This window comes from Ranitomeya variabilis, chromosome 4, assembly GCF_051348905.1.
Source record: "Ranitomeya variabilis isolate aRanVar5 chromosome 4, aRanVar5.hap1, whole genome shotgun sequence".
NCBI lineage: Eukaryota > Metazoa > Chordata > Amphibia > Anura > Dendrobatidae > Ranitomeya > Ranitomeya variabilis.
Genome location: NC_135235.1, coordinates 189,970,302 through 189,996,464, shown reverse-complemented (window position 1 = coordinate 189,996,464; position 26,163 = coordinate 189,970,302). Strand labels below are relative to the sequence as shown.

General features: G+C 41.5%; 1 protein-coding gene across 4 annotated transcripts in view; it reads left to right on the top strand.

Moving 5' to 3' along the window:
• ODAD1 (outer dynein arm docking complex subunit 1) overlaps positions 1-26,163 on the top strand; it is a 346,929-nt gene that overhangs the window by 211,267 nt on the left and 109,499 nt on the right. For all 4 annotated transcript variants that reach the window (XM_077259489.1, XM_077259486.1, XM_077259488.1 and 1 more), the window contains exons 6-10: positions 1,789-1,902; positions 2,048-2,115; positions 3,185-3,372; positions 3,773-3,907; positions 14,672-14,754. In XM_077259489.1, the coding sequence (XP_077115604.1) occupies positions 1,789-1,902; positions 2,048-2,115; positions 3,185-3,372; positions 3,773-3,907; positions 14,672-14,754 (588 nt within the window). The remainder of the gene's footprint in view (positions 1-1,788; positions 1,903-2,047; positions 2,116-3,184; positions 3,373-3,772; positions 3,908-14,671; positions 14,755-26,163) is intronic.

Here is a 26,163-nt window from a genome sequence, read left to right as displayed (position 1 = left end):
CAGCAAAGCTAAGTCCTTGCTTGTCTTTTTGCAGTTCACTTGTTGTGGACTTTGTTGTTTAGCACTTTCTATGTTTTGCTCATTTGTCCAGCTTATCAGTATGTATCTTGTCAGCTAAGCTGGAAGCTCTGGGCAGCAGAGTTTGCCCTCCACACCTTTAGTCAGGTGTGGAGATTTTTGCATTTCTCTGCGGTGGACTTTTTCTAGTTTTTATTACTGACTGCACTGACCGTTCTGTCCTGTACTAATTCTTTCTAGCTAGTAGTGGCCTCCTTTGCTAAATCTTGTTTCATACTACGTATGTCATTTCCTTCTCCTCTCACAGTCATTATTTGTGGGGGGCTGTCCTATCCTTTGGGGATTTTCTCTGAGGCAAGATAGCTTTCCTGCTTCTACCTTTAGGGGTGGCTAGATCTCCGGCTGTGACGAGGTGTCCAGGTAGTGACAGGAACATCCCACGGCTACTGCTAGTGTCTGTGTTAAGATTAGGAACTGCGGTCGGTATAGTTACCACCTGCTCAGAGCTAGTCGCATGTCGCTCCTTAATCACCAGACCATAACATTAGGCTAAAAGCTAAGCCAGAATCTCAGTTTGCAGACACAGTTTCAGGATACTGCCCTTCATCAGTGCAAAGTGTTAGATCTGGTTTATTTTTTCAATACATTATATGGAAGGATGAAGCGTGTCAACCAAAATGACAGCTCAGCAAGCCTCCATACATCAATGTGCACAGAAAAATAAAAAATGTTATGGCTCTTGGAAGAAGGTGAGGGACAAACACATACCCCCCCGAGAGGATTAAAGCTGATTAAGGTTAAAGCTGATCTGTCACAAGATTTTACAACTGCTCACATTTTTAAATAGATATCTTGGACCTGATGAGGCTGGTGTACTTAATGCAAGGTCTTTGAGCTATGCTAAAAGATCATCTGTGTACAGAGCTTGTGTCAAAAAGGCCAAATGTGTGACAACTAGATATGAGCGGATCAGGGAAATCTTGTATTTACCTGTTCGTACAGATTTTTCTGGGAAATTCGATTTTTAATCATCCCTTATTAATCTCTGGGGTCTCTCCAGATCACAGAGCATAATAATTGTAAGATGTACAAATTTTTTAAAATTTCTTCTACTCACCTTACCTCTCTCCTCTTCGGCCCCTTTGCTCTGTAATGTCTTCGTCGCATCTTCTAATCACTGCTCCTCACACTGAAAACCCCAGGTCTCTCATGTTAGACTGGGACTTTTGACTGTGTTGAGGCCTGGAGGGTCCTTCACAAATGAGAAAAACGTCATGACATTATGACAACATGATTTCAACTGTGACCTTAGGCTTGTAGGCACAGAACCACCCCAAGCCTCCAGACCTGGAAGTCCTACCCTAGCTGAGAGACCTGGGGATTTCAGCACAAGTGATGGTGGTCAGAAGATGTGGTGAGGTCCGGACAGGTGATGGTTAGGAGAGGAGAGGTCGGAGAGGTGAGGGATGAGTTGAGTAGAAGGATATTTTTTATTTTCAACCTATAAAGTTCAGAGAAATGGTGGCCAGCAGCAGCAATTTTGCTGGTTCCGCGAGGAAAGAAATTACCAAAAAATCTGTATTTTGGCAAATGTGGATTTTTGCCCAATTTGAGTAGAAGACAGTTCTACTCGGATTCTCTCTCTCATCTCTAATAGCAGTCCTTCAACATGTGACTGTGGATATTAATGACCGTTTTGACACGTCTAGATACAATATATTATTTGCCCAGCATTTTCCTTCTCTTGATTTTTTTCTTTCCACTTTCTAGGCTTCAACTAAATTTAATTTGCAACTGTCGAAAAATTCCAAGATGAGAGAAGAGATTGACATATTGAGAATTGAACGGTCTCGTTTTGACCAACTTTATAAAAGACTTGAAAAGGTGAGCACAAAAACTGAACAAGATAAAAGCTCAAGTGAAAAGCTGCCTGTCCTCCAGAAAATGCTAATTGACAGAATTAGGATAATACAGAAGACAACCGATTAGATCTGTGCTGTAACACTTATTTGTTGTTTATTCTTCTCAGGAACTGCTTCAGACCCGAAAGGAAATTGGTTTTGTGATTGATGAGTCATCTGCGGCGTATGATGCAAGGTACTGTACATGGCCACCAGAAGTAGAAATCTTTCTTATTTATTTTCCCAATGTATTAGGAAGTACGTTGTGCTTATTTAAGTCGAAATCTACATTAGAACCATCATTGCTGTATGAAGAGGGAGCTGAATTCTGCTAAATCGATATATTCTACCGCTATTCTATCAGTAATCTAAAGTTGGTCAAAATGGGCAAATTGAACCAAAAAGAAAACATTCTTTTTAGCCTACCTATGACACGCTGCCATTTTCTGGAAAGAGGTCGATGATGCTGATTGCCTTCACCTGATGACATTTTGCTGTACTTTCACAATCCTTTCTCAACCCCTTTATGACCAGGAACTTTGCAATTTTTGAGCTTTCAATTTTTATTACCCTTCTTCTTACTCCCCTTCTTCCCCTTTTTTACTCCCCTTCTTCACCTTCTTCTTAATCCCCTTCTTCCCCTTTTTTACTCCCCCTTCTTCTTTATACTCCCTTTCTTCCCTCCCCTTCCTGCTCTCCTTCTTACTCCCCTTCTTCCCCTCTTTTACTCCCCTTCTTCCCCTTTTTTACTCCCCTTCTTCTCCTTCTCACTCCCCTTATTCCCCTTTTTTAGCCCCCCTTGTAACTTTTATTATTTGTCTACCAGCATAGCAATACATATTTGCTGGAGAAGTAGATTTGAATTACACCTTTAACTTATGTCCCCGCTTAATTGGAAAGTGCTGGCACTATATAAAATAAAATTATTATTATTTATTATAACTTTACCATATAATGTGCTATAAAATGGGGAAAAAATGGCTTTTACAGATGCAGTGGCACCAACTTGAAATTCTGCTGTTAGAGATTGAAAATGGCATTTGAATAGTTAAATAGTAGTGGAAGCAGCTTACCTTGGCACTGGTGTTACAGGCAGATGCTGGCTGTGTAAGACAGCTGGCATCTGCCTGTTATGGTGCTGGCTTAATTCCTGAGCCTGCTTCATACACTTGCCGTGACCACATACCGTAAATTTACTTGACATGGTTGCTCTTGGGTTAAAATAAGTAAAGTTATATTCTTTTCACCTAATATTTGCTGTGAAGGGATGAAGCCCAGACCAAAATGCTGCAGATGAAGGAAAAAGCTGAAAAGGATCTGAACCAGCACACGGCAGAGATTAAGGAGCTTCAACGTGTTATTGATCACGATCGCAGGCTGAAGGAGTTTATGGGAACTAAGACTCAGGAACGCTCAATCAGTGAAGAAGTGCTTGACGCTCGCCGCAGGAGAGGTACTTGTAAAAAACCCTAATGGTAATTCACTTACATTCTTTCAATGGAGAAGAGCCTGTCTGCTGGCGGAGAATGGTCATACTACAACTTGCTTTATTAGTTGGGACACGGCTGCTCGTGGCAAGTTCATGGCACGATGTGTTAAGCAAAGACTTGATCCTATAAAGAATTGCTGTTTTTTTAGGCTATTCAAGTATGGTATATTAATAATCAAGGCAAACTGAGTGTGAAGTACTTCATTGTTTGATGCACATGTGAATAGCATTTATCCTGGTTTATGGTGCCCATGGCTGAAGTTCTCGTTATAACTCAATGTTCAGTCAACGATGAGAGGAAACCATGGACTTTTCTTTTAGAATATTTATCAACTAAGTGAATTATCCATTACTTATATTATAGAAAAAGAAGAGCAAGAAAGAAAAAAGAAAGATCCAACTGAGGACACCATTGAGACCTTTGAACAAGCTTTCCAGCAAATCCAGTCTGTCACTGGAGAGGACAACCTTGACATACTTGTCAACAGGTTCATTGAAGGTACTGAGTCATGTTTTTTTATTGGTCTGTTTTAATGGGTGCATTACAAAAGATAGACCAACATTACAAAACTGTATTGGGATGACAAAACAAAATTCTAAAATGAGATAATTTGTCTAGAATCTAGGTGGGAACGGGGAACGGCGTTGGTGCTGCCAGCCTTCTGTTCTCATTTTCAGCTGTTGGTCTCCTGCCAGTACATGCTCAATATGAGTGTTATAGGACAGACTAGTTGTCAGGAATACACAACCTAAGATATACATGAGTGAATTTCACAACGTATGGACAGCAATGTTGGGACTGACCATGGGTCTCCTAAAGCCTCGCCTTGTGTCGGCCGACCTCAATGTAGTTCAGAGCAGAGCAGGATTGGGGTCTGACTGTTCCAACACCCGCCCCTGGGAAGCTATATAGATTAAATGCCTAGCTCAAAAATGGGAGCCATACCCCTGCTTGTATAAAGTACAAGAACTACAGAAAAAACAAAGAAATGGGCAGGAGCATAAGTTAGTATATGTGCAGTGTCTAAGAGCATGTTCACACGGTGGCCATTTTACAGACAGAACTCAAGATGAGCAAATACCCTACAGCAAGTAAATCAGTAAATAGTAATAGTACATGTGAACAACATAGGGGACTTAACAATACTTTGATCAGTGTCCCTGTCCTGCTCTGGCCTTATCTCCATTGAGGTCGGCTGACAAAAGGTGATTGTTTAATACTAGAGACAGGATAGGACCATCCCGGTTGGGTACACCTTGTCGCGGCAGGATGGCTTTTATGCTTTTTTGATCAAAATAGCGTTAACTAAGTACCCTGTGTTATTCACATGTACTATTACTATTTACTTTTAAATGAGCATTAAAAATGGTAAAGACATGTAACAAGAACTAAGTGGGCTCATGTTCCTTATTGAGACTTTCTCCGAGTTTGGCAGCAATGTAGACAAGTGGGGGGTCTCGTGCCCATGGCTGTGTTACAGATCTATCAATTTAATGGGGCCAAAAGCAGTTTCTTGGGAGAACCATTCAGCAGTGATATCTCTTCTGTCTCAGAATCAGTATGGTTCTCAGAGATCGGACCCCCCTAATCAAAAATTTACTTTACAAGAAAGAAATAACCAGGGATGTGTATTGCTGCATTGTAGACCCACATAATATTCATGGCACAGTCTTACATCATGCCGTTAACAATTTTCTACTTTAATCTCTGCTTTGGGAACCATAGGCATGCTTTTTGGCAGGGGGTTATACAAGGCCATGAATGTCACATACATATAATGAGGAGACAATACGGCGCTGCCGTCATGCACCGGGGCTGACTTACCGTTTGTTACGCATTGCAGTAATATAACTTTATCAGCTGTGTTCGGTAAATGTGATACAAGCTGCTAAAATGTAGGAAGAAAACAAGGTTAAGATATGTTTACTTGTCTTTATAATTTAAAGTGGCAGATTCCTCTTCTTGGGTTCACATGCCCCAGGCTGACTGTAATGTTTTTATCTCTCCTTTAAAGGTAGTCTTGGAAAAAAAATAAAATAAAGCTGTCTTAGAAGATTTAGATTTTCACACTTTGGGGGGGAAATGTAGTTTTTCAAACAAAGTGCTCTGCAATAATGACCTCCTTTGTGCTCAGCAGAACACATAGAGGACACGTTTGGCAACTGAAATACAACTGTATAATTGGTTGCCTGGCAAAAAACAAGGGAATTATACATTCTTTTTCGTCGGAAATAAATACATTTTTGTACATAGCAGGTCAAAATTCATCTCCAATCTACAGAATGCACTCACAATGACTAAAACATTGCTCCTCCATTGTTCCCCACTGCGCAGCAGTACTTGTTGCAGTCTGATAGACGATGATCAGTACATCAGGGCGCATGATTCAAAGCTCTCACTGCAATGTATTGGACTCGGGACCCCCGATACATTTATTGTTTGTGAGAAAAAATTTTAAACCCTTCATGACCCAGCCTATTTAGACCTTAATGGCCTGGCCATTTTTTTCAATTCTGACCAGTGTCCCTTTATGAGGTAATAACTCAAGAACGCTTTAACGGATCCTAGCGATTCTGAGATTGTTTTTTCGTGACATATTGGGCTTCATGTTAGTAGTAAATTTAGGTCAATAGTTTTTGCGTTTATTTGTGAAAAAAAACTAAAATTTGGCGAAACTTTTGAAAATTTCGCAATTTTCAAATTTTGAATTTTTATTCTGTTAAACCAGAGAGTTATGTGACACAAAATAGTTAATAAATAACATTTCCCACAGTCAGTTTGAGGGGTCTATATGGCTGAAAATACTCAACAGTGACACCATTCTAAAAACTGCACCCCTCAAGGTGCTGAAAACCACATTCAAGAAGTTTATTAACCCTTCAGGGGTTTCACAGCAGCAGAAGCAACATGGAAGGAAAAAATGAACATTCAACTTTTTTAGTTACAAAAATGATCTTTTAGCAACAATTATTTGATTTTCCCAAGGGTAAAATGAGAAACTGGACCCCGAAAGTTGTTGTACAATTTGTCCTGAGTACACCGATACCCCATATGTGGGGGGAAACCACTGTTTGGGCACATGACAGGGCTCGGAAGGGAAGTAGTGACGTTTTGAAATGTAGACTTTGATGGAATGGTCTGCGGGCGTTATGTTACGTTTGGAGAGCCCCTGATGTGCCTATACATTAGAAACCCCGCACAAGAGACCCCATTTTGGAAAGTAGACCCCCAAGGAACTTATCTAGATTTGTGTTGAGCACTTTGAACCCCCAAGTGCTTCACAGAAGTTTATAACGCAGAGCCGTGAAAATAAAAAATCATTTTTTTTCCTCAAAAAAATTATTTTTTAGCCCACAATTTTTTATTTTCACAAGGGTAACAGGACAAATTGGACCCCAATAGTTGTTGTCCAGTTTGTCCTAAGTACGCTGATACCCAATATGTGGGGGTAAACCAGTGTTTGGGCACACGACGGGGCTTGGAAGGGAAGTAGTGACGTTTTGAAATGCAGACTTTGATGGAATGGTCTGCGGGCGTTATGTTACGTTTGGAGAGCCGCTGATGTGCCTATACATTAGAAACCCCGCACAAGAGACCCCATTTTGGAAAGTAGACCCCCAAGGAACTTATCTAGATTTGTGTTGAGCACTTTGAACCCCCAAGTGCTTCACAGAAGTTTATAACGCAGAGCCGTGAAAATAAAAAATCATTTTTTTTCCTCAAAAAAATTATTTTTTAGCCCACAATTTTTTATTTTCACAAGGGTAACAGGACAAATTGAACCCCAATAGTTGTTGTCCAGTTTGTCCTAAGTACGCTGATACCCAATATGTGGGGGTAAACCAGTGTTTGGGCACACGACGGGGCTTGGAAGGGAAGTAGTGACGTTTTGAAATGCAGACTGATGGAATTGTCTGCGGGCGTCACGTTGCGTTTGCAGAGCCCCTGATGTGCCTAAACAGTAGAAACCCACCACAAGTGACCTACTTTTGGAAACTAGACCCCCCAAGGAACTTATCTAGATGTGTGGTGAGCACTTTGAACCCCCAAGTGCTTCACAGAATTTTATAACGCAGAGCCGTGAAAATAGAAAAAAAAATTTTTTCCCACAAAAATAATTTTTTAGCCCCCATTTTTTTATTTTTCCAAGGGTAACAGGAGAAATTAGACCCCAATGTTGTTGTGCAATTTTTCTTGAGTACGCTTATGCCGCATATGTTTGGGTAAACCATTGTTTGGGCGCATGTTGGGGCTCGGAAGGGAGGGAGCACCATTTGACTTTTTTTGACTTTTTGAAAGCAAGATTGGCTGGAATCAATGGTGACTCCATGTCACGCTTGGAGACCCTCTGATGTTCCAAAACAGTGGAAACCCCTCAATTCTAACTCCAACACTAACCCCATCACACCCCTAACCCTAATCCCAACTCTAACCATAACCGTAATCACAACCCTAACCCCAACACACCCCTAACCACAACCATAACCCTAACACACCCCTAACCCTAATCCCAACCCTAACCCTAACAACACTAACCCCAACACACCCCTAACCCTAATCCCAACCCTAACCATAACCCTAACCACAAGCCTAACCCTAACCCCAACACACCCCTAACCCTAATCTTAACCCTAATTCCAACCCTAATCTTAATTCGAACACTAACTCTACTTCCAACCCTAACCCTAAGGCTATGTGCCCACGTTGCGGTTTCGTGTGTGGATTGTTCCGCACTGTTTTTGAAAAATCCGCAATTATACAAGCACTACATTTTACTTGCGGATTTACCATGGATTTCCAGGGTTTTTGTGCGGATTTCACCTGTGGATTCCTATTGAGGAACAGGTGTAAACCACTGCGGAATCCGCACAAAGAATTGACATGCTGCAGAAAATACAACGCAGCGTTTCCGTGCGGTATTTTCCACACCATGGGCACAGCGGATTTGGTTTTCCATAGGTTTACATGGTACTATAAATGTGATAGAAAACTGCCACGAATCCGCAGCGGCCAATCCGCACCGTGTGCACATAGCCTAATTCTAACCCTAATTCTAGCCATATCCCTAATTCTAACCCTTACCCTAATTCTAACCCTAATCCTAATTCTAACCCTAACCCTAACTGCAACCCTAATCCTAATTCTAACCCTAACCTTAGTGAAAAAATAAAAATACAAATATTTTCTTTATTTCATTATTTTCCCTACCTATGGGGAGTTTATTTACTATTTTTTTAATTTTGATCACTGTGATAGGTTCTATCACAATGATCAAAATGTACCTGGAATAAATCTGCCGGCCGGCAGATTCGGCGGGCGAACTGCGCATGTGCCCGGTGAAGACGGACGGACACCGGGAGGGACACCGGGACACGGGAGATACGGTGGTGGGATCGGATAGCAGGGGGGCCTAGGACAGGACGGAGGGGAGAGGAGGGCAGCAGAGGACAGGACGGAGGAGAGGAAAGACTGACGGTGGCAGCAGATCGCCGCGGTCAGTCGGTGGCGGGGGCAGATCGCGGTCTCCCGCCATGGCCGATGATATTGCAGCATCGGTCATGGCTGGATTGTAATATTTCACCAATTTTCATTGGTGAAATATTACGATTGCTTTGATTGGCTGTTTCACTTTCAACAGCCAATCAGAGCAATCGTAGCCACGGGAGGCAGAGCCCCCCCGGGCTCACGTACAACTCCTCTTGTACCTGCAGGTCAGGTGAAATTTTGGTTAACCTTTTCACCCGATCTGCAGGAACGCGATCCTGCTATGACGCCACATAGGCATCACAGGTCGGGTTGGCACCGACTTTCATGACTCCTACGTGGCGTCACAGGTCGGGAAGGGGTAAAGGGAATCCGTCAGCAGATTTTTGCTTTGTAATCAGAGAGCAGCATGATGTCGTTGCTGAGACACTGTTTCCAGCAATGTGTCACTTACTAGTCAATACAATCAGTGTTTTATTAGCAGGATATTATCACTACAGAACTGTATGTGTCGTACCGCCTGATACAACCACACCCCCATCACTGATTGGTAGTTTTCTGCCAATATACAGTGTACACAGAAAGCAGCCAATCAGCGGTGTGGGTGGGGTCAAACACAAATCGGCATTCTGAGTTCTACTAAATCTGCAGCAGGGAAAACTGTGATTGTATCACAACTGCTGCACCCAGTAAATTAATGGATACATCACTGGAATCAGGATATCTACCTCTACATCATGCTGCTGTCAGATTACATAGTAAAAAAAAAACCTTGCTGACTAGTGATAGCAAATGTGTACTGATAACGTCTTCCACACTCGGTTGTTATCCCAGTATCTTGGGCGTCCCTGTGGCTGCATGATTTGCAGATTTCTGAACACATGCAGGGATTTCCTGACAAACCGGCAGTGCCCGCATGTGTTCAGGCTGTCTAACAGCTGTAAATCATACAGTCACGAGGACCGAACATAATATATGAGCCTGCCCAGATGCTCAGATAACACCCTAGCCTAGCATGTAAGACGTTATCCGAGCATGTTCATCCATAACTACTGCTGCAACAAAAATCAAATAACCTTCCACCAAAAAATGTCAATATAAAATCATATGTCAAGTTAATAGCCCAAATTCATTATTAATAATTGTCACTTTTACAGTAATTCTTTTATCAGCAGTTTATATGAAACTTGTTATCTCGGAAAATGCTTTTCACCTGTAGATATACTGTTAATCTGCAAGCAAACAGTGTTACTGTGCTGCCTAGCTGCCTTACGGAAAGTGCGGCTACTAGGGAAAAATGATGTTATTTCCTCCCAGGAGCTGACAGCTTTCAGTCATGAGATATGCACAGTCATTGCTCACAGAACAGCTCTATATAGTGTGGCTCGGTAACAGCAGGCTCTGTAGCTCATTTGTGCAGGCGAGCTCTCAATTAATGTGCCAGGACATGTTTACAGCTGCCACTTACAGTACATAGAGCAGTTTTGTAAGCGATGACTCTAATTGTTCCATGCTCGCCACCGTGACTGAAAGCCGGCAACTCTTGGAAGGAAAAAAAAGATGATTTTCTTCTTGTGGCTGCACTTTCAGTAAGGCAGACGGGCAGCATTATAATGCTATAGGTCAGCTGATTAACCTCATATATGGCATTTTGCAAGGTGAAATGTCCATTTAATCTGAGAATGTGAATGTTTCTCTTAGCTAAGGAGACACTGTAGCAGAGCATACCATTTTTGCCTTTTGTAAAATGATGTCCACTATGGATTACAAACATTTTATCCAAGATGCAAAATAAAAACTATAAAAAAAGGAAAAATGCTAATATTTTTGTTTGTATAAAAAAAACAGTATTAAAAAGCTTTGACTTTCCGATTTTAATATCTATCAGGACAAAAATATTGATGCACACGTCTTAATAATTGAGTTCAGGTTTTTTCGCTCAGTTCCATTAGCAAAGTTGTATAAAATCCATCCTCTTGCCATGGAGGCTGCTTTTACTAACAGCTGTGAAAGAATGGCTCGTTCTAAAGAGCTCACTGATACCAGCATGTTCCTATGATAGCAGCCACCAGTGCTATTGCCAATGCTATGGAATTCTTTTTCGAGGGTCAGCCTTGGCTCTAAAGGCCCCGTCTCACATAGCGAGATCGCTAGCGAGATCGCTGCTGAGTCACAAGTTTTGTGACGCAACAGCGACCTCAGTAGCGATCTCGCTATGTGTGACACGTACCAGCGACCAGGCCCCTGCTGTGAGATCGCTGGTCGTGTCGGAATGGCCTGGACCTTTTTTCGGTCGTTGAGGTCCCGCTGACATCGCTGAATCGGTGTGTGTGACACCGATCCAGCGATGTCTTCACTGGTAACCAGGGTAAACATCGGGTTACTAAGCGCAGGGCCGCGCTTAGTAACCCGATGTTTACCCTGGTTACCAGCGTAAATGTAAAAAAAAAAAAACACTACATACTGACCATCTGATGTCCGTCAGGTCCCTTGCCGTCTGCTTCCTGCTCTGACTGAGCCGCCGTACAGCGAGAGCAGAGCGCAGCGGTGACGTCACTGCTGTGCTCTCACTGTACGGCGGCTCAGTCAGAGCAGGAAGCAGACGGCAAGGGACCTGACGGACATCAGATGGTCAGTATGTAGTGTTTGTTTTTTTTTACATTTACGCTGGTAACCAGGGTAAACATCGGGTTACTAAGCGTGGCCCTGCGCTTAGTAACCCGATGTTTACCCTGGTTACCCGGGTGCTGCAGGGGGACTTCGGCATCGTTGAAGACAGTTTCAACGATGCCGAAGTCGTTCCCCTGATCGTTGGTCGCTGGAGAGCTGTCTGTGTGACAGCTCCCCAGCGACCACACAACGACTTACCAACGATCACGGCCAGGTCGTATCGCTGGTCGTGATCGTTGGTAAATCGCTATGTGAGACGGGGCCTTTAGTTGCAGTGAAGAGAAATCTTATTGATTTAGTACACAAGACATTATGGACAATTGCAGCTTCCAACTTTCCTACTTTGTGGGAACGGTTTGGGGAAAAGTCTTTTTCTGTTCCAGCTGGGCTGTGCCCAGTGCACAAAGCATGCGTGGCGAGGTGGATTCACTAAGCCTTAGGTAAGGGTGAACACACAGTAGACACAGAGAGAAGGATTTGCCAGATGACATAGAAAAGTGAGGATCAGGACCATGGGTAAGCTAGATGGCAGGCATGCAAATGGAGCAGTAAGCACCAGAAAACATAGTGTGAGCAAGTGGGAGAGTTTGCTGAACTTACAGCAGACGAAAGGTTAATCAGCAGGTCTAGGGCAAGAAGTAAGTGCAGGCAATGAAAACCACTGGAGTTTACATCGATGAGTGCAGTTTTAAAAACTTCATGGTGGCAAACTTAAGAGTACACGGGAACTGAACGCATAACTTGTCAATACTCAGACATATATGTCTGTCTCACTCAATCTTAAAAGTCCTTGAGTGCTGCTGTCACTGAAGATCAAAGGTCAATTTGTGGAACATATTGAGGAGCACAGCAAAGGGCGAAGGTTGTAAGGAAAGGGAGCAAAGTTTAGTCCCAGAGTTGAGACGCTCGCATATCACCTAAAGGGTGCGGTTAGGTGATCTTGTTGTTGAAGAACTTGACTTGCCCATGCTGAGCCCTCTTTTTGGATGAACTAAAGCAGAGATTCTATACCAAGCCCTCTCATCCAAAGACCGCATCGAACCTCACAAATGATGAGTGGGCAAAGTTTTCCACCTCTACACACCTAAATCTTGTAGACATCTGTCTCACAGTTGAAAAGTGGAAACTGATTTAGCTACAAAGAAGGGTCCATCTCCATAGTAATGATATGGATTCAGAATGGGATCTCATAAAAGCTCCTGTAGGTGCAATGTTTAGGTATCACAATACGTTTGTCCATATAATGTAGGTTACCCCATCAGGACCTCCTTCATACAAATGCTTTCTTAGGGCAGATAGTAGTCAAATGGGTGATTTGCTGATCAGATCCCCACTCATTAAAATAAAGCAGAGAGCCCCAAGCAGCTCTTCTCTCTGCCCACCTTATTGACAGGTCTCTCCATAATAGATGCCTGTTGTTCATCTCCAGGCCTGTATTGTATTTTTTTTTACTTATATGTGTATTTTAAAGACATCTGTGAAGCTTGATATGATGAATACACATATGCTGCTGGAAATTTACAGTAAAGTGAATGACTGACTGAGGAGAGCTAGCAATATTAAAAATTGTTCTGTATTTTAATTTATAAAACTGTAATTTCCCATCCACTGTGCTTTTGGCCATCTATCCACTGTGGTGCTTTCAGAACTTATTGTGGATACTAACATCATCAAATTAAATCAACACCATGTGTACTACTCGTCTTCTGTATCAATTGTGATGTATCATGTTTATCACTCTTCAGGGAGCAATTAGTACATTACAAATCAGCATAATACGCGCACTCTAATACATTAGAGATCAGTATAATACGCGCACTATAATACATTAGAGATCAGTATAATACGCGCACTATATAATACATTAGAGATTATCAAAATACGTGCACTCTAATACATTAGAAATCAGCTTAATATGTGCACTCGAATACATTAGAGATTATCATTATATGCGCACTTTAATATATTAGAGATCATCATAATACGCGCACTCTAATACATTAGATACTATCATAATACGTGCACTCTAATACATTAGATACTATCATAATACGCGCACTCTCATACATTAGAGATGATCATAATACACGCACTATAATACAATAGAGATCATCATAATACGCGCACTCTATACATTAGCTCATACTCCCGGCCTTGAAGTGAGCTTTGCGTGACAGCACAGACGTCAGACATTTATAGACTATACCCCGCCTCCCATCTCTACCGCGCACTCATTCCAGCCAATCATGGATGCCCTACCTCCGAACCAATCCCACGTGACTTCGTCAGATGCTAGCTGAGATGCGGCGGTACCCGGGATACAAAACGATATAGAGAAGCTACAAAGAAAGTTAACTCCTTCTTCTCCGGTAACCTTCCCTTACATGATCTAAATATCCACTTTGCTTCTTTTCTCAAACTTAAAGTGTGTATCACTTCATATCAATGAGCTCAACCTTGGGTTATGGGGTGGTCTCATCTGCGACGTGGGCTAATCATTCAATATACCCGTAATGTGTTTAATAATATCCATGCGCTTAGACTGAAGAAATATTGTCGTCTTGAGTTATCTCTCTCCGAAAAGCCCCCCGAGCCTTATCATGCCTTCTGTGCAGATGGAGAAAAACAGCAGCGTCAATATCTTTTTAAGGCCAGCTGTCAATTAGCGCCGGATTTTCTTTTCTTTTTTTTTTTTTTGACATTAGTGCAGTGTCACACACAATGACTGTCATTTAATTTCCCGACAAATGAAAACAAAGGAGTCAAACACATATTGCTGCTGACCTGCAAATTTGATCAAGGAAGAGAAACAATGTCCTAGCTGAGATTCGTTACACTGACGTTCCCTACTTGCTTAATGTGGGAATAAATGTGCATGAAGGGATTATGGCACAAATTCACGAGGGGAGAAAAATTCATTTTTCATCTTGTCATGTAAGGTGATGTTTCTCCTAGTTTAAAAGTAATTTACTCCTGTGCAGAACGATTGGAAATGTAAGAAATGTGTTAGGATATCGCTGAATGCGGCACATGTTATTTCTTTTAGAGGAAACAACCTCTCAGTATTTAATATAATGATTATAATGATATCTTCTTGCTTTATTGCAGTGGAGGATCGCAATTTTGCCTTATTTAATTATGTTAATGAGCAGAACAATGAAACTGAAAGGCTAACGGAACAGATAACAGAGGTAGGAGCATATCATTTATTAATATCTTATGTCCTGAAAGGGTTAGCTTTTATTTATACCCCTTGCAAAGTTATCGATCTTTTTATTTTACCACCATGATTATAGTTTATTTCCTTTTCTCTAAAAAAAAACACATTAAAATTGCAGTTTTATCATCCTAGTTCATATTCTTTTACAAGTTGCTTTGAACTGCAGCTCTAGAAAAAAGTTATGCTGAAAAACTATTTACAAACACTTTCTCCATGTGTAAACTTCCCTGCATCCCTCACCTTGGCTCAGACAGTGAGAGTGTTGGTAAATAGTGTGTAATTATGGATTTGAGCTGCAGCTCAAAGCAACTTGTAAAAGAGCATTGAAAAGGCAGCTTAAACAGAACTTCCCGCAGTATTTGGGAGAGAAGGACGCAAAATAAGCTAATTTTGTAAATTACACAGATCCATAATTTTGGAAAAGTAGACCAAAAATGACTATTACAACTATTTACTTAGTAAAACTTACTATAGTTTTCTTTGTATCCAAATTAGTATTCTTCTACCATTAAATGTAATACTAATGTTATAGATCATGAAAAAGATACCATTGACATGCTGATAAAAAAATCCAGTAAATAGGTCTGAATTATATCACAGTATAGTGCCACCTGGTGTTCAGAGTGTATAACAATGTGCAGTCCACCTAATGAACTGAGCGCTGGTGGACATGCATACTCAGCCACTTTCCTCATAGTTGGGTCTTTGCATACAGATCCTTTTTTCATTTCAGGACAACCAATAGAAATTTTTTTAAACCGCTTTTTAGGACAGGAGTAGTTTAGTTTACAAGACGTCTTCTTCAATAAAAGTGAGACTTTATTAGCAGCTGCCAGAGGGAGAAGGAGACTGATTGTGCTCACAGTTTGTGCTGCTGCTTATCTGTACTGCTGGAGACAGAGAAGGACACTGAAATCAAGCTCTTATTTCACTTTTACATAGTAGTGCAGCTCAATTGGCCCATGAGAGGGCTAATCTAACCTGACTTGGTGATTGGTCGTAAAGGAGCAATGTATTAGACAAGAATTCCCTTCTGCTCTGAAAAGTTTGGCAGCTTAATCCTCTGCAACCCTCCCTGTCTATTCTACTGCTAGGGCCTTGGAGATGAAAAGAGAAGTGAAAAGTCTTACATTATCACACAGCAGTGACTCTTGTACAGTGTTGCTTGGATGATATCTCCTAGGTCCTAGCACAGCGGCTCCAGCAGAGGCAGGGCAGGATACAGCTGGCAGTACAGTGTGCAAGAAAACAATTAGATCCCAGTCTCCTACATTTCTCCATGAAATTCCCCCTCTTTTTACATTGCTTCTTGAAGCATTATCTAAACACCAGTGGCTGAGCTACCTATGTAACCTACTGCGTCATTAGGCTATGTGCGCACGTTGCGGTTTTTGCTGCGGATCCGCAGCGTTTTTCCATGCGGTGTACAGTACAATGTTAACCTATGGAAAACAAAAACCGCTGTGCACATGCTGCGGAAAAAAACGCGCGGAAACGCTGCGGTTTATTTTCCGCAGCATGTCATTTCTTTGTGCGGAATCCGCAGCGGTTTGACACCTGCTCCATATTAAAAAGCCGCAGGTGTCTAAAACCGCAGTGGAATCCGCACAAAAAAACGCGATAAATCTGCAGTACTTTTTGCACTGCGGATTTAATCAAATCCGCTGTGGAAAATTCCACAATGGAATCCGCAGCTTGTGCACATACCCTTACATGTGCGCGCCCCAGGGTCCTGGTCATTGCAGTGGTATTGCTTTCCTCTCGGGGAGAGTGATGCTACATTTGGAGGCAAGGAAGGATAACTGCATCCAGGTATCACAAACATACAACACATTCATACTCCAGACCACCAGGGGGAGCTTTATTAGGTCACTCCCCATATATATATAACTGGTAGTCTATAGGGAAAATTAGAAAGTTCCAGACAGTAGTCTGTGGTGGACAGAGGGTCCAAAGGAGCTGTGCATGCCCTCAGAGCTGCAGCTCCCAGAAAGAGAGATTCAGAAGGCAGAACTGTGTTGCAGCGAGCGTGAAGGAAGTCGTAGCAAAGGAGAGGATACCAGAAGGGGACCAACCCTGCACAGGCTGCCTCCTTCTGAGGTGCAGGATCTCGGTGGCCGGAACACCGAGGGAGTAAGGATCTTTATGCTTTGCTCCAGAGACTGGCAGGACAGCTAATTGCAAGTTACCTGTCCGCCCTACACCCAGGAGGCACGGTGGCAACCCCTGGAGGCCGGGGCGTGCTAGAGTCCCTATAAACAGCCTCAAGCCACCAGTCATACGGGTTTCTCCTATCCTATACTGGGGACAGAGAGAGAGACATTACATCTGTGAAGACCTTATGTGAAGTCATAGGCAGTAAGGGACTACAACACTGCAGCCCAAGGGAAGGCTACTGATTTCAGACAAGGGGACTCTGGATTTGCCTCCAAACCGGCCGGACTCTGCCTGCCCTGTGATCTGGTGCTCTGGACTGTGGATGCTGAAGTCTTCAGTAAAGGTAAAGAGACTGCAACCTTGTGTCCTCGTTCTTCCCTGTGCCTCACACCATCCACCATCTATACACTGGGAAGCCCTGGGGATACACTTCACCTGTGGGAAGGTATACCATCTAGCTGCCATAACATCACCTCAGCGGACCCTTTAAAGCAGCGTCGGTCTGACCGAATACCACAGGTGGCGTCACAAACATAAACTTTATCCCTTTAAAGACCTTTCCCTTTTACACGGACGTCCCAGGGCCACGGACCGGGTCAGCCACCATGACATCCCCCTGTGAACCGCAGGACCCGGTACCGAGTACCTCACGGCCACATGGGGGCGCTCCACATGCAAGGATACAGGACATAAGCCAGAAAACTACTGTCTGCTCTACTTACAATTCTAGTTTTAAGATATTAAGTTTTATTTAACCTACACAGGATAGCCAGACAAACGGACAGATGGATGGATAGATAGATAGATAGATAGATAGATAGATAGATAGATAGATAGATAGATAGATAGATAGATAGATAGATAATAGATAGGTAGATAGATAGATAGATAGATAGATAGATAGATAGATTAATAGATAGATAGGTAGATAGATAGATGATAGATAGAAAGATAGATAATAAATAATATAGATAGATAGATAGATAGATAGATAGATAGATAATAGATATATAATAGTTAGATATATAATAGATAGATAATATATATATAATAGTTAGATATATAATAGATAGATAGATAGATAGATAGATGATAGCTAGCTAGATGATAAATAGAACGATAGATAGATAGATAGATAGATAGATAGATAGATAGATAGATAGATAGATAAATTATAGATAGATAATAGAAAAATAGATGATAGGTAGATAGATAGATAGATAGATAGATAGATAGATAGATAGATAGATAATAGATAGATAGCTAATAGATAGATAGATGATAGATAGATACTGTAGATAGATAGATAGATTGATTGATTGATTGATAGATAGATAGATAGATAGATAGATAATAGATAGATAGATAATAGATAGATAGATAGATGATAGATAGATAGATAGATAGATAGATAGATAGATAGATAGATGATAGGTAGATAGATAGATAATAGATAGATGGATAATAGATAGATAATAGATAGATAATAGATAGACCATTTAATGAGAAAAGTAAATCTTAGCAAAAGAAGATAGTTGAAGGCAAATGGATAATTCCATAATGGAACAGGAACACCCCCATTAGGTGGTGTTGGTAACCCATTAATCTTAGAGAACAGTGGGAGTTATGTGCCCCTCACAGGACACAGCACTCAGCCCCCGTCTCTGGATTGGAAATTCTATATCCTGCCCAACTCATCATAAGGAGAAACTTTATAACCTCAGCATGGTCCTTTCTATTGTGGGTTCTTATAACAATACTAGATGATGGCCTGATTCTAACGCATCGGGTATTCTAGAATATGTATGTATGTATGTATATAGCAGCCACATAGTATATAGCACAGGCCATGTAGTATATAGGAGCCATGTAGTATATAGTAGACACGCAGTATATAACACAGCTACGTAGTATATAACACAGCCCACGTAATATATAGCACAACGCACGCAGTATATAACACGCCCACGCAGTATATAACACAGCACACGCAGTATATAACACTGGCCACGTAGTATATAGCAGACACGCAGTATATAACAGCCACGTAGAATATAACACAGCCCACGTAATATATAGCACAACCCATGCAGTATTTAACACAGCCCATGCAGTATATAACACAGCCCACGTAATATATAGCACAGCCCACGCAGTGTATAACACAGCCCACATAGTATATAACACAGCCCACGCAGTATATAACACAGCCCACGCAGTATATAACACTGGCCACATAGTATATAGCAGCCACGCAGTTTATAACACAGGCCACGTAGTATATAGCAGTGTGGGCACCATATCCCTGTTAAAAAAAAAATAATTAAAATAAAAAATAGTCTTGCGAGACCGCTAAGTCTTCTGGGTAATATCGCAATGCATCTCTGGGAACGGAAGCTGGCTGCAGCCGCGCGCATCGGCGGACGACGGAAGGTGAGAATAGCAGGTTTTTTGTTTTTTTATTATTTTTAACATTAGATCTTTTTACTATTGATGCTGCATAGGCAGCATCAATAGTAAAAAGTTGGTCTCACAGGGTTAATAGCAGCGTTAATGGACTGCGTTACCCGCGGCATAACGCGGTCCATTAATGCTGCCATTAACCCTGTGTCAGCGCTCACTGGAGGGGAGTATGGAGCTGGCGCCAGGCACTGACTGGACAGAAGTAGAGAGGGACTAATTCTCGGCCGGACTGTGCCCGTCGCTGATTGGTCACGGCCTGGTGGCCGCGACCAATCAGCGACACGGGATTTCAGTTACAGAAAGACAGACAGACGTAAGTACCCCTTAGACAATTATATATATAGACTAGATGGTAGCCCTATTCTAAAGCATCAGGTATTCTAGAATATGTATGTAGTTTATTTATGAAGATTTTAGAATAATACATTGAATACACAGGATTCGACCAGCCGCGACCAATTAGCGAAGCGTGGTTCAAATCCCGCGCCAATTCGTGGCTGGACTGCGTCTGTCGCTGATTGTTCGCGGTCAGCCATGTAGTATATAACAGCCCACGTAGTAAATAGCACAGCCACGTAGTATATTGCACAGCCACATAGTATATAGCACAGCCACGTAGTATATAGCACAGCCCACGGAGTATATAGCACAGCCCATGGAGTATATAGCACAATAGCACAGCCACGTAGTATATAACACAGCCCACAGAGTATATAGCACAGCCACATAGTATATAGCACAGCCAACGGAGTGTATAACAGCCCACATAGCAAATAACACAGCCACGTAGTTTATGACAGCACATGTAGCATATAACATAGCTCACGTAGTATATAACAGCCAACGCACGCAGTATATAACACACCCCACGTAGTGTATAACACAGGCCACGTAGTGTATAACACAGCCCACGTAGTGTATAACACAGGCCACATAGTGTATAACACAGCCCATGTAGTATATTGCACAGCCCACGTAGTATATTGCAGAGCCCATGCAGTATATTGCACAGCCCATGTAGTATATTGCACAGCCCACGTAGTATATTGCACAGCCCACGTAGTATTATTATTATTATTATTATTTATTTATAAAGCACCATTGATTCCATGGTGCTGTACATGAGAAGGGGTTACATACAAGTTACAGATATCACTTACAGTAAACAAACTAACAATGACAGACTGATACAGAGGGGCGAGGACCCTGCCCTTGCGGGCTTACATTCTGCAGGATTATGGGGAAGGAGACAGTAGGTTGGGGGTTGCAGGAGCTCCGGTGTTGGTGAGGCGGTAGCTTCGGTGGTGATGAGGAGGCAGCGGGATCAGTGCAGGCTGTAGGCTTTCCTGAAGAGATGAGTTTTCAGGTTCCGTCTGAAGGATCCGAATGTGGTGGATAACCGGACGTGTTGGGGCAGAGAATTCCAGAGGATGGGGGATATTCGGGAGAAGTCTTGGAGGCGATTGGATGAGGAGCGAATAAGTGTGGAGGAGAGAAGGAGGTCTTTGGAGGACCGGAGATTACGTGAGGGAAGATATATGGAGATTTGATCAGAGATATATGGAGGAGACAGGTTATCTCTAAAAAAAAACACATTAAAATTGCAGTTTTATCATCCTAGTTCATATTCTTTTACAAGTTGCTTTGAACTGCAGCTCTAGAAAAAAGTTATGCTGAAAAACTATTTACAAACACTTTCTCCATGTGTAAACTTCCCTGCATCCCTCACCTTGGCTCAGACAGTGAGAGTGTTGGTAAATAGTGTGTAATTATGGATTTGAGCTGCAGCTCAAAGCAACTTGTAAAAGAGCATTGAAAAGGCAGCTTAAACAGAACTTCCCGCAGTATTTGGGAGAGAAGGACGCAAAATAAGCTAATTTTGTAAATTACACAGATCCATAATTTTGGAAAAGTAGACCAAAAATGACTATTACAACTATTTACTTAGTAAAACTTACTATAGTTTTCTTTGTATCCAAATTAGTATTCTTCTACCATTAAATGTAATACTAATGTTATAGATCATGAAAAAGATACCATTGACATGCTGATAAAAAAATCCAGTAAATAGGTCTGAATTATATCACAGTATAGTGCCACCTGGTGTTCAGAGTGTATAACAATGTGCAGTCCACCTAATGAACTGAGCGCTGGTGGACATGCATACTCAGCCACTTTCCTCATAGTTGGGTCTTTGCATACAGATCCTTTTTTCATTTCAGGACAACCAATAGAAATTTTTTTAAACCGCTTTTTAGGACAGGAGTAGTTTAGTTTACAAGACGTCTTCTTCAATAAAAGTGAGACTTTATTAGCAGCTGCCAGAGGGAGAAGGAGACTGATTGTGCTCACAGTTTGTGCTGCTGCTTATCTGTACTGCTGGAGACAGAGAAGGACACTGAAATCAAGCTCTTATTTCACTTTTACATAGTAGTGCAGCTCAATTGGCCCATGAGAGGGCTAATCTAACCTGACTTGGTGATTGGTCGTAAAGGAGCAATGTATTAGACAAGAATTCCCTTCTGCTCTGAAAAGTTTGGCAGCTTAATCCTCTGCAACCCTCCCTGTCTATTCTACTGCTAGGGCCTTGGAGATGAAAAGAGAAGTGAAAAGTCTTACATTATCACACAGCAGTGACTCTTGTACAGTGTTGCTTGGATGATATCTCCTAGGTCCTAGCACAGCGGCTCCAGCAGAGGCAGGGCAGGATACAGCTGGCAGTACAGTGTGCAAGAAAACAATTAGATCCCAGTCTCCTACATTTCTCCATGAAATTCCCCCTCTTTTTACATTGCTTCTTGAAGCATTATCTAAACACCAGTGGCTGAGCTACCTATGTAACCTACTGCGTCATTAGGCTATGTGCGCACGTTGCGGTTTTTGCTGCGGATCCGCAGCGTTTTTCCATGCGGTGTACAGTACAATGTTAACCTATGGAAAACAAAAACCGCTGTGCACATGCTGCGGAAAAAAACGCGCGGAAACGCTGCGGTTTATTTTCCGCAGCATGTCATTTCTTTGTGCGGAATCCGCAGCGGTTTGACACCTGCTCCATATTAAAAAGCCGCAGGTGTCTAAAACCGCAGTGGAATCCGCACAAAAAAACGCGATAAATCTGCAGTACTTTTTGCACTGCGGATTTAATCAAATCCGCTGTGGAAAATTCCACAATGGAATCCGCAGCTTGTGCACATACCCTTACATGTGCGCGCCCCAGGGTCCTGGTCATTGCAGTGGTATTGCTTTCCTCTCGGGGAGAGTGATGCTACATTTGGAGGCAAGGAAGGATAACTGCATCCAGGTATCACAAACATACAACACATTCATACTCCAGACCACCAGGGGGAGCTTTATTAGGTCACTCCCCATATATATATAACTGGTAGTCTATAGGGAAAATTAGAAAGTTCCAGACAGTAGTCTGTGGTGGACAGAGGGTCCAAAGGAGCTGTGCATGCCCTCAGAGCTGCAGCTCCCAGAAAGAGAGATTCAGAAGGCAGAACTGTGTTGCAGCGAGCGTGAAGGAAGTCGTAGCAAAGGAGAGGATACCAGAAGGGGACCAACCCTGCACAGGCTGCCTCCTTCTGAGGTGCAGGATCTCGGTGGCCGGAACACCGAGGGAGTAAGGATCTTTATGCTTTGCTCCAGAGACTGGCAGGACAGCTAATTGCAAGTTACCTGTCCGCCCTACACCCAGGAGGCACGGTGGCAACCCCTGGAGGCCGGGGCGTGCTAGAGTCCCTATAAACAGCCTCAAGCCACCAGTCATACGGGTTTCTCCTATCCTATACTGGGGACAGAGAGAGAGACATTACATCTGTGAAGACCTTATGTGAAGCCATAGGCAGTAAGGGACTACAACACTGCAGCCCAAGGGAAGGCTACTGATTTCAGACAAGGGGACTCTGGATTTGCCTCCAAACCGGCCGGACTCTGCCTGCCCTGTGATCTGGTGCTCTGGACTGTGGATGCTGAAGTCTTCAGTAAAGGTAAAGAGACTGCAACCTTGTGTCCTCGTTCTTCCCTGTGCCTCACACCATCCACCATCTATACACTGGGAAGCCCTGGGGATACACTTCACCTGTGGGAAGGTATACCATCTAGCTGCCATAACATCACCTCAGCGGACCCTTTAAAGCAGCGTCGGTCTGACCGAATACCACAGGTGGCGTCACAAACATAAACTTTATCCCTTTAAAGACCTTTCCCTTTTACACGGACGTCCCAGGGCCACGGACCGGGTCAGCCACCATGACATCCCCCTGTGAACCGCAGGACCCGGTACCGAGTACCTCACGGCCACATGGGGGCGCTCCACATGCAAGGATACAGGACATAAGCCAGAAAACTACTGTCTGCTCTACTTACAATTCTAGTTTTAAGATATTAAGTTTTATTTAACCTACACAGGATAGCCAGACAAACGGACAGATGGATGGATAGATAGATAGATAGATAGATAGATAGATAGATAGATAATAGATAGGTAGATAGATAGATAGATAGATAGATAGATTAATAGATAGATAGGTAGATAGATAGATGATAGATAGAAAGATAGATAATAAATAATATAGATAGTTAGATATATAATAGATAGATAGATAGATAGATAGATAGATAGCTAATAGTTAGAGAGATAACAGATAGATAGATAATAGATAGATAGATAGATAGATAGATAGATAGATAGATAGATAGATACATAATAGATAATATAGATAGATAGATAATAGATAGATACAGTAGATATATAATAGATATATAATAGTTAGATATATAGATAGAAAGATATATAGATAATAGATATATAATAGATAGGTAGATATATAGATAATAGATAATATAGATAGATAAATAGATAACATATATATATAATATATAGATAATAGATAGATAGAAAGATAGATACATAGATAGATAATAGATAATATAGGTAGATAGATAATAGACAGATAATAGATGATAGATGGATATGCGAAACTGCATTATATAGAAAAAGAAAACACAGTAGCACTCTATATAAACCAATATATATGCAAGCACTGAAGCTACTGAATCTAAACTGTGTTATTACTCAGTAAGATGTACTTACAAAAATGAAGATTCTTAGTGCATAAATTGTCCAATTCATGTGTGCACATCAACCATGGCAGGGTGACCTCCCTCTGATGGGTCCCTATTCTACTGTACAAACCTCTCTTGAGCTATCAGCCTACAGTTAAATGGACAAACATGTCTCTCCCGGGCCATTAGCCTACAATTCAAATGGGTAAGTAGAACTGATGAAAATCACCATCATCAGAGGGAGGTCACTTTTCCATGGTTGATGGGCACACATGAAATGGCCCATTTATGCGCTAAGGACCTTCATTTTTGTAAGTACATCTTACTGAGTAATAACACAGTTTAGATTCAATAGCTTCAGTGCTTGTATATATCTTGGCTTATATAGAGTGCTACTGTGTTTTCTTTTTCTAGATAGATAGATAGATAGATAGATACATGATAGATAGATAATAGATAGATGGATAATAGATAGATAGATAATAGATAATATAGATAGGTAGATACATAGATGATAGATAGATAGATAGATAGATAGATAGATAGATAGATAGATGATAGATCGATAGATAAATAGATAGATAGATAGATAGATGATAACTAGCTAGATGATAAATAGAACGATAGATAGATAGATAGATAGATAGATAGATAGATAGATAGATGATAGATAGATGATAGATCGATAGATAAATAGATAGATAGATAGATAGATAGATAGATGATAGCTAGCTAGATGATAAATAGAACGATAGATAGATAGATAGATAGATAGATAGATAGATAGATAGATAGATAGATAAATTATAGATAGATAATAGAAAAATAGATGATAGGTAGATAGATAGATAGATAGATAGATAGATAGATAGATAGATAGATAATAGATAGATAGCTAATAGATAGATAGATGATAGATAGATACTGTAGATAGATAGATAGATTGATTGATTGATTGATAGATAGATAGATAGATAGATAGATAATAGATAGATAGATAATAGATAGATAGATAGATGATAGATAGATAGATAGATAGATAGATAGATAGATGATAGGTAGATAGATAGATAATAGATAGATAGATAATAGATAGATGGATAATAGATAGATAATAGATAGATAATAGATAGACCATTTAATGAGAAAAGTAAATCTTAGCAAAAGAAGATAGTTGAAGGCAAATGGATAATTCCATAATGGAACAGGAACACCCCCATTAGGTGGTGTTGGTAACCCATTAATCTTAGAGAACAGTGGGAGTTATGTGCCCCTCACAGGACACAGCACTCAGCCCCCGTCTCTGGATTGGAAATTCTATATCCTGCCCAACTCATCATAAGGAGAAACTTTATAACCTCAGCATGGTCCTTTCTATTGTGGGTTCTTATAACAATACTAGATGATGGCCTGATTCTAACGCATCGGGTATTCTAGAATATGTATGTATGTATGTATATAGCAGCCACATAGTATATAGCACAGGCCATGTAGTATATAGGAGCCATGTAGTATATAGTAGACACGCAGTATATAACACAGCTACGTAGTATATAACACAGCCCACGTAATATATAGCACAACGCACGCAGTATATAACACGCCCACGCAGTATATAACACAGCACACGCAGTATATAACACTGGCCACGTAGTATATAGCAGACACGCAGTATATAACAGCCACGTAGAAT